Consider the following 12716-nt stretch of genomic DNA (forward strand, 5'->3'; position numbering starts at 1 on the left):
CTAAGTGCTAAAGCATGCTATTATTGCAATTAAATAGGAATTTGCTGTAACTCAGGCATGGAATGTCCAATCTGCCCCAAACTTCACACTTTTGATAAGCGTTCTGTCCTGAACACATCTACATGATAATATTCAGTTATAGTAATAGCGCCACCTACTGGCAACAGGAAGTGTCATGTTTAACACGTTGATGCCATTCTAGCAACATGTTAAAAATGCCATTGAGGTCTAAACATGCTAGAAACATGTTAAAACATGCTAGCTAATGTTAAAACATGCTAGCAATACTTAGCTAAGTGGTAAAGCATGCTAATTCAATGAAACAGGATGTTGTTGTTACTCAAGAAGGCAATGTCCAATATGCGCCAAACTTCACACTTTTAATAAACGTTCTGTCCTGAACACATGACCATGCTCATATTCAGTTACAGTCATAGTGCCACCTGCTGGCAACAGGAAGTGACATGTTAAACACTGTTGTGGACATATAAAAACATATAAAAAAAGTGCCAGCAAGTGCTAAACATGCTAACAACATACTAGAAACATGCTAAAACATGCTAGCAAACACTTAGCTAAGTGCTAAAGCATGCTATTGCTGCAATTAAATAGGAATTTGCTGTAACACAGGCATGGAATGTCCAATCTGCCCCAAATTTCACACGTTTGATAAGAGTCATGGCCTGAACACATCTACATGAGAATATTCAGTTATAGTAATAGCGCCACCTGCTGTCAACAGGAAGTGACATGTTTAACACTGTTGTGGTCTCCTAATAACATATATAAAAGAGCCAGCAAGTGCTAAACAGGTTAGCAACATACTAGAAACATGCTAGCAAACACTTAGCTAAGTGATAAAGCATGCTATTACTGCAATTAAATAGGAATTTGCTGTAACTCAGGCATGGAACGTCCAATCTGCCCCAAACTTCACATGTTTGATAAGAATCATGGCCTGAACGCATGCCTATGCTCAAATTCAGTTATAGTAATAGCGCCACCTACTGGAAACAGGAAGTGACATGTTTAACACGTTGATGCCGTTCTAGCAACATGTTAAAAATGCCATTGAGTTCTAAACATGCTAGAAACATATTAAAACATGCTAGCAATACTTAGCTAAGTGCTAAAGCATGCTAATTCAATGAAACAGGACTTTGTTGTTACTCAAGAAGGCAATGTACAATCTACCCCAAACGTCACACGTTTGATAAGAGTTATCTCTTGAACACATGTCCATGCTCATATTTAGTTATAGTCATAGCGCCACCTGCTGGCAACAGGAAGTGACGTTTAACACTGTTCTTGACTCCTAATAACATATAAAAAAATGCCAGTAGGTGCTAAACATCCTACCAACATACTAGAGACATGCTAAAACATAATAGCAAACACTTAGCTAAGTGCTAAAGAATGATATTACTGCAATTAAATATGAATTTGCTGTAACTCAGGCATGGAATGTCCAATCTGCCCCAAACTTCACACTTTTGATAAGCGTTCTGTCCTGAACACATGACCATGCTTATATTCAGTTACAGTCATAGCGCCACCTGCTGGCAACAGGAAGTGACATGTTTAACACTGTTGTGGACTCCTAATAACATATAAAAAAGTGCCAGCAAGTGTTAAACATGCTAACAACATACTAGAAACATGCTAAAACATGCTAGCAAACTCTTAGCCGAGTGCTAAAGCATGCTATTATTGCAATTAAATAGGAATTTGCTGTAACTCAGGCATGGAATGTCCAATCTGCCCCAAACTTCACACTTTTGATAAGAGTCATGGCCTGAACACATCTACATGAGGATGTTCAGTTATAGTAATAGCGCCACCAACTGGCAACAGGAAGTGACATGTTTAACACGTTGATGCCGTTCTAGCAACATGTTAAAACATGCTAACAATGCTTAGCTAAGTTCTAAAGAATGCTAATTCAATGAAACATGACTTTGTTGTTACTCAAGAAGGCAATGTCCAATTTGCACCAAACTTCACACGTTTGATAAGAGTTCTGTCCTGAACACACATCCATGCTCATATTCAGTTATAGTCATAACGCCACCTACTGGCAACAGAAACTGACATGGTTAACACAGTAATGCAGTACTAACCACATAATTATTGTGTACTAAGCATGCTAGAAACAGACTGAACATGCTAGCAACACTTAGCTGAGTCATGAAGCATGCTATTATCACCATTATACAAAACATTTTGTAACTGACTTTGACATACTCTTACTATATATACCTCCTTAAATGTACATTTCCCAACCATGCTCTGCCTTCCTAAAGCCACCGAGTGTTGATGGCACGGGTGCGAGGGCCCTTTCATCGCTGCTTGCAGCTTTAATTATTATTATTATTATTATTTTTCTGTCAACCTTTCGGGCACTTTTGAGACCCTTAACGTGCTCGAAAACTCTTGAAACTTTGCACACAGGTCAGAACCCGCGGCCATCAGGGCCGGGGTGAAGCTGGTACCCGGGCGTGGCAGGGGGGCTCAACAGCGCCCCCTTGAACGGGGTCCGAAAACTTGGTCCATAAATCAGACACGCTTGCATGTAATAATATGAAACTCAATACACATATAGATCTCATCGGGCCAAACAACTTTCGTACTTTTACTTTTACGCCAGCCCAACAGGAAGTCGGCTATTATGGGTTGTTTGGAAACGCATGCTGTGGAATTTAATGTACTCCTCCTAGGGAATTCATCCATTCGCCTCCAAACTCAGTCAGCATGAAGTCAAGACATTGAGGATGCTAAATTGCGGACGGATTTTTGATATCTCGAACGGTTTGGCCGTGGCGAGGACACGAATTTATGGCGAATAATGGAAACAGGAAGTGTGTTATAACTTCTGCATACATTAACTGATCTTGATTAAACTTCAGCAGTGTGTTCGTTGTAAGAGGCCGATCACATGGATGTGACTATTGTGAGTCAAAGTTATAGCGCCACCAACTGGCAGCAGGAAGTGTGTCCCTTTCAAAATGCTTTGAAATCACCCTCTTATTTTTACCCGATTTGCTTCAAACTTTATGTGTATAATGTAAACACACGGCAGATGTAGACCTGTGAAAGGATTTTTGATATCTTTAATACTGTTGCCATGGCAACGCTTCAAACTTTATTATTCTTTTTTGATGCTTTTGAGACTCTTAACATACTTGAAATTGGATGAAACTCGACAGACACATCACACTTATTAGCCCGTAGACTTGTGCAAAGTTTCAGAAACGGGCGTGCTGAGGGGCTCAGTAGCGCCACCTTTAGTCATAAGTGGGGGGGTTAGTTTTATCAACAGCAACAAAACTTGGTATGTGTATTGTTCTCATCAAGACGGACAACTTTCTAATTTACATTAATGATCTCCGACCAACAGGAAGAGAGATATTTTGGTTTGAATGTGGATTTTCTGAAGAATTTTCTGTCCCTCTCTCTGTGTCTCTGTGTGTGTGAGGGGAGGGGGGGATTTGACTATTGCTTTTATATTGTTATTCAAGGTTTCAGGGGCTTTTGGGGTCCTTAACGTGCTCAAAAACTCTTGAAACTTTGCACACAAGTCAGAACCCCCTGCCATCAGGGACGGGCTGAAGCTGGTACCCGGCCGTGGCAGGGGGGTTCAACAGCGCCCCCTTGAACGGTGTCCCAAAACTTGGTCCATAGATCAAACACGCTTGCATGAATTAATATGAAACTCGGTACACATATAGATCTCATCGGGCCGAACAACTTTCCCCCGGTCAAGTTTTACGCCAGCCCAACAGGAAGTCAGCTATTATGGGTTGTTTGGAAAACGCTTGCTGTGGAATGCGAAGTACTCCTCTTAGAGAATTCATCCAATCCCCACCAAACTCGGTGTGCATGAAGTCAAGACATTGAGGATTCTAAATTGCGGATGGATTTTTGATATCTCGAACGGTTTGGCCGTGGCGAGGAAACGAATTTATGGCGAGAAAAGAGAAACACGAAGTGGAATAACTTATGCATACATTAACTGATCTTGATGAAACTTCAGCAGTGTGTTCGTGGTAAGAGGCCGATCAGATGGATGTAACTATTGTGAGTCAAAGTTATAGCGCCACCAACTGGCAGCAGGAAGTGTGTCACTTTCAACATGCTTTTGACAAAAGTGGGCGGGTTAGTTTTAACTACAGTAAAAAAAAAATAGTTTGTATATTGTACTCATCAAGCCGGACAACTTTCTAATTTACATTCATTAGCTCCAGCCATCTGGAAGTCAGATATTTTGGTCTGAATGTGGATTTTTTGGATATTTCAGACTCTGAGTTTTTAGTTACTCCTCCTTATACATAGGGCTATACTGCCCGCTTGTGTTCAAAATCAGGTAGGCCTATTGTATCTATATAAAAATATACTAGGTAATATGTGACTTTGAGAATATTTTACCACCGGTTAATCGACGTGTGACACCACTGGGGGCTTTTGAATCGCCAACTTAAAAACGAAAGTAAAATATGTTCGTCCGCACTGACATTGATAGTGGTTGAGCAAGCATTTCAAATGAATTCCTATGGAAGTAGGAATTAACTGAAAAACATTCCTCGCTCGTTCCTCGCCGTGGATGCGCACCGTTATGAATGCCCGTGCAGCCGTGAGCATTTTAGTTTAATTTTAAAATTAGCGCCTTTCGGGGGTGGATTGCTTGAAATTATTTTACAAAAGCACAATGTTGTGTTTTATTGCGACTGTACACAAATATAAGTTAACACTTTGCAGTTTGAATGTCGTCCTGTATAATGACGGAGTATGTTTTTATGTGTCCACTGTTCAAACGCGCCCACGCCACACACACACACACACACACACACACACGGTTTACTATCTTTGTGGGGACTCTCCATAGCCTTAATTTTTTTTATACTGTATAAACTGTATATGCTATCTCCTCACACTAATACTACCCCTAAACCTACCTATCACAGAAAACTTTCTGCATTTTTACATTTCCAAAAAAACTCATTCTGTATGATTTATAAGCTTGTTTACCCATGGGGACCTCTATTTAGGTCCCCACTGTGACACGAGTCCCCATGAGTCTGTATGCATTCAGGTTGAAGTCCCCACCGGGATAGAAAAACATGAACACACACACACACACACACACACACACACACACACACACACACACACACACATTCCAGCATTGTAATCTTGACATCGCAGCCTGTTCATTATGGCCTTCATAAAATATAATAATAAAATAGTCAACCTAACATATAACAATTACACTGCTCTAAATAGTCAGTAGTACAATTCGTACATTCACAGTAAGCACCGCTCCACTGTGATGTTTCCAAGCACATTTTTGCGCATGTGAAGAGGATAATTTTTCCCTTCGATATTGGAACGTGAGTGAAGTACAAAGCATATAATAAACAATAGTTTAGCATCCAAAAAAAGGTAATATATATATATATATATATATATATATATATATATATATATATATATATATATATATATATATATATATATATATATATTAAAAATAGGGGGAAAAAAAGAATTTTTTTTTTTTTTTTTTTTTTTTAAGTGACAAGACAAAGAATATTACTTGTCTGATATATATATATATATATATATATATATATATATATATATATATATATCTGTGTGTGTGTGTCTATATATATATATATATATATATATATATATATATAAATATAGCTGCGAGCAGCGATGGAGGGCCCAAGCCAGTGACACCGCCACCCTGGTGTCTTTAGTTACACTAAAGGCACCAGGGTGGCGGTGCCACCGGCTTGGGCCCGCAATCGCTGCTCGCAGCTATATTTAGGGCCCGAGCACCGATGGTGTGAGGACCCTCTTGGAATTGCTCTGTTTATTATTATTATTATTATTAGGGCCCGAGCACCGATGGTGAGAGGACCCTATTGTTTTTGCTCCGTTTATTCTTCTTCTTCTTCTTCTTCTTCTTCTTCTTCTTCTTCTCCAAAGTGAATCGCTTTTTAGAGGGCCTAAACATGCTCGAAAACTCATGAAACTTTGCACACGCTTCAGAAGTGGTGAAAATTTACGTGTGATATGGTTTTCAGAATTGGGGGGGGCAAATTCTGTAAATTATTGCCCCCACATTTTGCCCCGGCTCCTGGTTTCACGTACAGGTATGAAATTTGGTACATACATGTAATGACCCAATACCTACAGAAAAGTCTCTTGGAGCATAGCCCTAAACACAACAGGAAGTGAGCTATTTTGAACTTCCTCCTAGATTTTGGGCATTTTTCGTAATTTCCTGATGTTGTACTTTAACGAACTCCTCCTACAGATTTGATCTGATCCTCTTCAAATTTGGTGAGTGTAATCTTAAGGCCTTTGTGACGTTAAATTGCGAAGATCTAGAGTTTTCGTCGAAGGGTGTGCCCTCGGCGGCCTGACAAACGTTCACCCAATTTCGGCCTTTTGGTGATATATGCATGATCAGATAAGTTCAATATTAATGTTGAATGCAGTTCCGATGTTGCTAGGCAACCACAGACAGCCTGCAGTAACTCAGCCATACAATTTCCAATCTGTCCCAAACTTCACATGTTTGATAAGAGTCCTGTCCTGAACACATGACCATGCTCATACTTGGTTATAGCAATAGCGCCACCTGCTGGTAGCAGGAAGTGTGGCAAATACAAAACATGCTCGAAAAATCATGAAACTTTGCACACGCCTCAGAAGTGGTGAAAATTTACGTGTGATATGGTTTTCAGAATTGGGGGGGGCAAATTCGGTAAATTATTGCCCCCACATTTTGCCCCGGCTCCTGGTTTCACGGACAGGTATGAAATTTGGTACATGCATGTATTGACCCAATACCTACAGAAAAGTCTCTTGGAGCATAGCCCTAAACACAACAGGAAGTGATCTATTTTGAACTTCCTCCTAGATTTTGGACATTTTTCGTAATTTCCTGATGTTGTACTTTAACATACTCCTCCTACAGTTTTGATCTGATCCTCTTCAAATTTGGTGAGTGTAATCTTAAGGCATTTCCTAAAGGCGCCGGGTGGCGGTGGCAGGGGTGCGAGGGCCCTTTTCATCGCTGCTTGCAGCTTTAATTATATATTTGGTTTTCTAGCCCTCAGAGGATCCTGATACCTTCGTCCACCGGCGTGTGCTTTCCAGTCCTGTCTTGCTGGTTGGTGAGGAGAACTGCATGGTGGTTGTAGGTACAACTCCAGTTGTAACCTTTGGGAAAGATTTGCTTCACGAGGGGCTTCTCTACCTCCTGGCATATTACTATGCATTCCACCTGACCTATCCCAAGTGTATTGCTACACTCTTGTCTGTGTTGCAAACACAAGTTCTGGCAGATGTCCTCCATGAGCAGGATGCAACCCCCTCTTATAAAAAGGCCATTCAGGAATGGAAAATGTTTGTTGAATAAATACGGTTGCAAACTGAGGTTTGTTTTTATTTTTTGTTTTGTTCCCCATTATATTATACTTGATTTGTGCTATTATGAGATTTCCCTGCTTTTTCAGTAGTGTTTCTTAAATCAATTGTATTAATGTAATATATTCATTGAGTAATTGCTGTTTAAAGCTGTTTGAGGTTAATACAGTGTATGCTATGCAGAACATTTGCTGTTGATGTGCCATGTTTTTTTTCTTTTCAAGTGTCAAGAGTCAGCCTTCATCCTGCTTTATATGCTCCATTTGTTAAAGAGGATGTTCTTTAATAAATCTTCAGCTAAACTGAATATGTTGTTTGATTATTCATTTAAATGTAAATATTTGTACTATATTCCTTTATTGGATTGTTTCAAGAATTTTTATCTATTTTCAGGTCTCGTCCCTTAAAAAAATCTAAATCTAAATAAGCTGAATTTAAGATCCAATTTTCTAGTTTTAATGCAATCTTCACTAAAATTACTTAATATTCAGTGCTTAAAAAAAGAGAAAACTGCATAGTTTTAAGCATGTTTGTCTAGTTTTAAGACCAACAGTATATTAGTGATTAGATTTAAGATTCTAGTTTAGATAAATATTCTAGTTTTAATGCAATTTTCACTAAATTTATTTATTATTTAATTCTCATAATAAGTAAAAACTGTTTTAAGCATTTTTTTTCTAGTTTTAAGATTCAATTGTATTTATCAGTGACTAGATATTTATGCTATTTTCAAGAATTCTTATCAAGTCAGTTTTGCTTACCCCATTGGCAGATTTTTTTGCTTAATTTTAGTTCACTTTAACTAGATTCAAGTGAATTTTGATTGTTTCAAGAAATGCATTTTTTGCAGTGTGTATGTTAGACCCTATACCAACTAAGCTACTGAAAGAGATGATTCCAGGGGTCATAGATCCTGTTCTTAATAATTAGCAATTAATTGTACCTAATACTTTTAAGCTGGCTATTATTAAACTGCTTATTAAAAAAATGCAACTTGATCCTAGAGAATTAGTCAATTACAGGCCGATCTCGATTCTACCTTTTCTGTCAAAGATACTAGAAAAGGCAGTATCTTCACAACTATGTTCCTTTTTTAGAAAGAAATGATATCTGCGAGGATTTCCAGTCATGATTTAGACCGTACCATAGTACTGAGACTGCTCTCATTAGAGTTACAAATTATTTGCTCTCATCATCCGATCGTGGTTGTATCTCTCTATTAGTGTTACTGGATCTTTGGGCTGCATTTGATAATGCACAAAACTCTTTTGAATAGACTCGAAAATTATGTTGGCATTAGTGGAACTGCATTAGCATGGTTTAAATCATACTTATCTGACCGTTACCAATTTGTTGCAGTAAATGAAGAGGTCACAAGTTCAGCAAGGCTCAGTACTAGGACCGTTGCTTTTCACCCTGTGCATGCTACCCTTGGGAGGAATTCCCTTCATTAGGAAGCATGGCATTAGTTTTCACTGTTATGCTGATGATACTCAGCTCTGTATTTCTTCGTGCCCTGATGAAACTGACCAATTCACAAAATAAATTGAATGCATAGCTGATATAAAAAATTAATGACTAGTAATTTCCTACTACTTGATTCTGAAAAACATCTCGGTTACCAATGTAACCCTCGTTCCCTGAAGGAGGGAACGGAGACTTAGTCGATTGTACCAACTGTATGGGATAACGCCTAGTGAGCCCGATCACTATGATTACTCTTAAAATCAAGCCAACAAGCTTTGGCAGGTGCGTAATCAACACCCCGCCCTACCCTGCGGGTATAAACACGGAAGTGGATGCACCTACCAGATGTTTTTCGCTGAGGAGCAGATCGTGCCCCAGTCAGCGGTGGTCCAGTAGAAGTGGCAAGGGGACTAAGTCTCCATTCCCTCCTTCAGGGAACGAGGGTTACATTGGTAACCGAGACGTTCCCTTTCAGTCGGGTAACGTTCGACTTAGTCGATCGCACCGACTGTATGGGATCCTCTAACACGCTACTACTACTGACACCTTCCAGTGCCTAAACACAAAGCTGCAAGAGCCTCCGCATGGCGGACGGTCGAGCTTAGGTCAGGAAGTCACTGCTGTTCCACAGGACCACTGGGAAAGCGTACCTTGAAGGAGAGGTCTACGCTGCGAAGCCACATCTACATGAGAGTAACATGGGCCGGAAATACACATACGTGATCACCGTAGGGATCACAACGTATGGGCCCCACCTAACATAAGTTTCACAAGCATACAAGTGATAGGACTAGTATCAGACGCTCCGCCACGTCTACTACCGACAGGGGGCTTGGAGGAACTCAATAGGGTTACGTAGAACTCACCAGAGTAAATTTACGGACTTATCCAGTCCATAGGAGGGGAATGGTGTAGCACGCCGACACTAAACTCAGGCTAAGTGAGGCTGACTTCAATGAAGGAGCCTACTAAGCCATAAGTTCAGTACACATTAATGTAATGTCGCCCCAACCCCTAACACAATATCTGTTCAGCGAGGCACCCATGTCGACGCTTAGGAAAGAGCACACGCTCCAGATGGAGGAACTCTTAACCCAAGTGGACACGGTGCACCTTGGAGTTCCACCAAGATGATGGCCACACATTCCCACGTGGGCCAACCATCGCACAGGGAACCGCCCTCCTTTCTGTTGGTCCCCAAACAGACAAGTAGTTAGTCCGGTACTGAGACTTTGCGTTCTGTTATACCACCGCAGAGTGAGAGAAGCAGAGAAAAGTCAGGGCTGGGTCTGCTTCCTCCGAGGCAGTGCTCGCAGGCTCACTATCTATTCCCATTACAGGAGAGATAGGAGCCTTGGCATATATCCAGGCCAGGGTCCCCTGCAGGAGTAGCCCTGGCCCGAATCCAGGCACACTTCGTCAACTGAAATGATGCAAGTTCCCACCTTCTGAGGAGTAAAACACAATACGAGAACTGTTACTTAAAACAGGTTTTTAACTCGCTACCTGACTACTCAGGGGACCGCACAGAGTGCATGGCATTGGAGAAGTATCAGAGAAGGTAAGAGCTATGCAAGAAGGATGACCCCTTGCATTGCTCAGGAACCAGACGATCAAATTGTACCCCCCTCAGAAGCCGCACCGTGACGTGCCCATGAGAACAACGTCGCCCAGAAAGGTGGAGCGGAACCCGCACCCCACAATTCTAGTGCAGGAGGGAAGTGACAAAATGACCGAACATCTCAGGGGTTCTTATTTCTAACAACGCCAACGAACCGGTTCTACTTCAGATCACAAGCAGGCCTCCAGTATGGAGGGGGCTCACGCAGAAATATTAGTATCCATAGCTCTTTCAGAGGTAGATACTGAACCACCACAACCAAGCTGCCTTTTAGGGCTCAGTGCGGGTGCCAACGATGCCCATCTCTGAGTGACTCAGAGGAAGTCAGAATGCTCTCGAGGAATAAGTCTAGTTGGGCCGGAACAGGGCAACTGAAGACTGTTCCATTCTGACATAGCACGCTGACATGCAAGAAAGCTCACCGGGGAACGCCCTTAGCGTGAACCCTGGAGTCAGTCCGTTCCGATACAACCACTATTCCCAGTGAGTAGCAAAAAGATAGTGGAATATCCAAAGCAGCACGGATGACCCAGTGCAGCCCCGAGAATCCTCCCTACTGACACCTAGGGGGATGGGGTTTCCACTCTCTTATGGCGTTTGCTATTATGAGGCCCTGAGGCAGCATGATTGAGCAGGCCAGCGTTCTACTGTGGAGAAGCGTACCCAGCTTCAGCCCCATCGGAGGCAGTGGCAGGTGAGTTTGGACCAGCGAGGAAGCCCTTGAATTATCCTCGCTGAAACTCTAGGCGAAAAGACGCCAATGTAGTCTGACACGCCTAAACTAACTGACTAAATGCCCGTTATACATGGCCCCTGCGCTCATGTCCCCAGATCTGGTCTAGAGTCACTGACTCAAAAACCAAGACCTGTACATGGCTAAGGGTTTGGTAGCACACCACGTGAGTGTACTACTCTGCCACGGCCACTAGCGAATTTGGTCATAAAGTCAATGTTGAAGCGGTCAACATATGGAGGAAACCATCAGGATGGCTGCATCTAACATATGCCCTGGGAGTCACTGAAATTAATCAGTGGGACCCTTTCTCACCCCAACACTGACCGGACATGTCCCCTGAGGAACATGTAAACCAAGTTCACCTCCAGACTAAGAAAGGTTCCTCTCTGTTTAGGAAAGGAACCCCTCTCAGTTGACCTGTGAACCCCAATGGCTATGCAGCACTCGTAGGGTAGGGACCCGTACCGAGACCTCCACCCCAGATGACAGGCACGGGATGACCCATGTCTCGTGGAAGAATGGAGCCCAAAGTACTGATCCAGCAGGTCCTTCGTTGCAACCACTGAAGGACCACAGTTTTACCTGCTGTGTGAAAACTGAACAGGGGCTTTTTATCTTCCAAAAAAGGCCAGAGCAGTAAACACTGATCCCAATGAACTCATTGTAACCAAAGTATTACAGAAACGGATCCCATAGAGACCCATTTCCATATCGGCTGGAGGACTGGCCTCACCGCAACCCTCACCAGTGGGAAGCGATGACCATGCTCGTCACGGTACTACCTGCACACATAGTGACACAGGCAGCAGCAGACCGAACGGGTGCCAGACGAGCTGAATCGCCTTAGCCGAGTCAAAAATACACAAACCAATCAAGACGATCAGGAACACTTTTCAGCACTACAACGGACCACCCCAAAGGGCTCAGCGTACCAGACCTACTCAGAATGAGGCAAAGGTTCGGAGGCAGAGACCTAGCTTCAGAGAGCCCGTAGGCGGCCAAAGATCAGGTCTGCCTCCTTAGTTAGCAGCAGAATGCGTGAGAAGGCATGAGCGGGTCCTCGAACGCATTACTGCTAACTAATGAAGCTGAGTCTCTAGCATAAGGAAAAAAGCTGAAACAGCCAGGAACACCTCACGGCGCTACACCGGTGAATCAACAGAATTCCAGATACCATCAACCACAACTTCAATAAACAGGGACTCTACTCGGAAGGCCCATAGGCGGCCCGAAACGGAATCATGTGTACATGTAAGTGCACTTACCCATATCCCTTGTTTTCAGAGGATCTCAAAATAGCGTAAGACGCCCAACCAATACCGAATCGCCATAATGAGGGGTGGTGATACAGACGTGGCTGTTGGTGTCAGGCTCCTGGGTTGCACACCTACAGCTCACCTCTGCTAATGCTCAGGGATAAAAAAAATTTGCTCTTTCTTTGAAAATGTA

General features: G+C 42.2%; 1 protein-coding gene across 1 annotated transcript in view; it reads left to right on the plus strand.

The window, feature by feature from the left end:
- LOC307166199 (uncharacterized protein) overlaps positions 1 to 12114 on the plus strand; it is a gene marked incomplete at both ends in the record, with an annotated part of 29399 nt that extends 17285 nt beyond the window's left edge. Inside the window, one exon of the mRNA XM_079884415.1 lies at positions 11941 to 12114. Within this exon, the coding sequence (XP_079740541.1) occupies positions 11941 to 12114 (174 nt within the window). The remainder of the gene's footprint in view (positions 1 to 11940) is intronic.
- Between the last annotated feature and the right edge of the window lie 602 nt (positions 12115 to 12716).

Source organism: Squalius cephalus (assembly GCF_949319135.1).
Source record: "Squalius cephalus genome assembly, chromosome: 10".
Taxonomy (NCBI): domain Eukaryota; kingdom Metazoa; phylum Chordata; class Actinopteri; order Cypriniformes; family Leuciscidae; genus Squalius; species Squalius cephalus.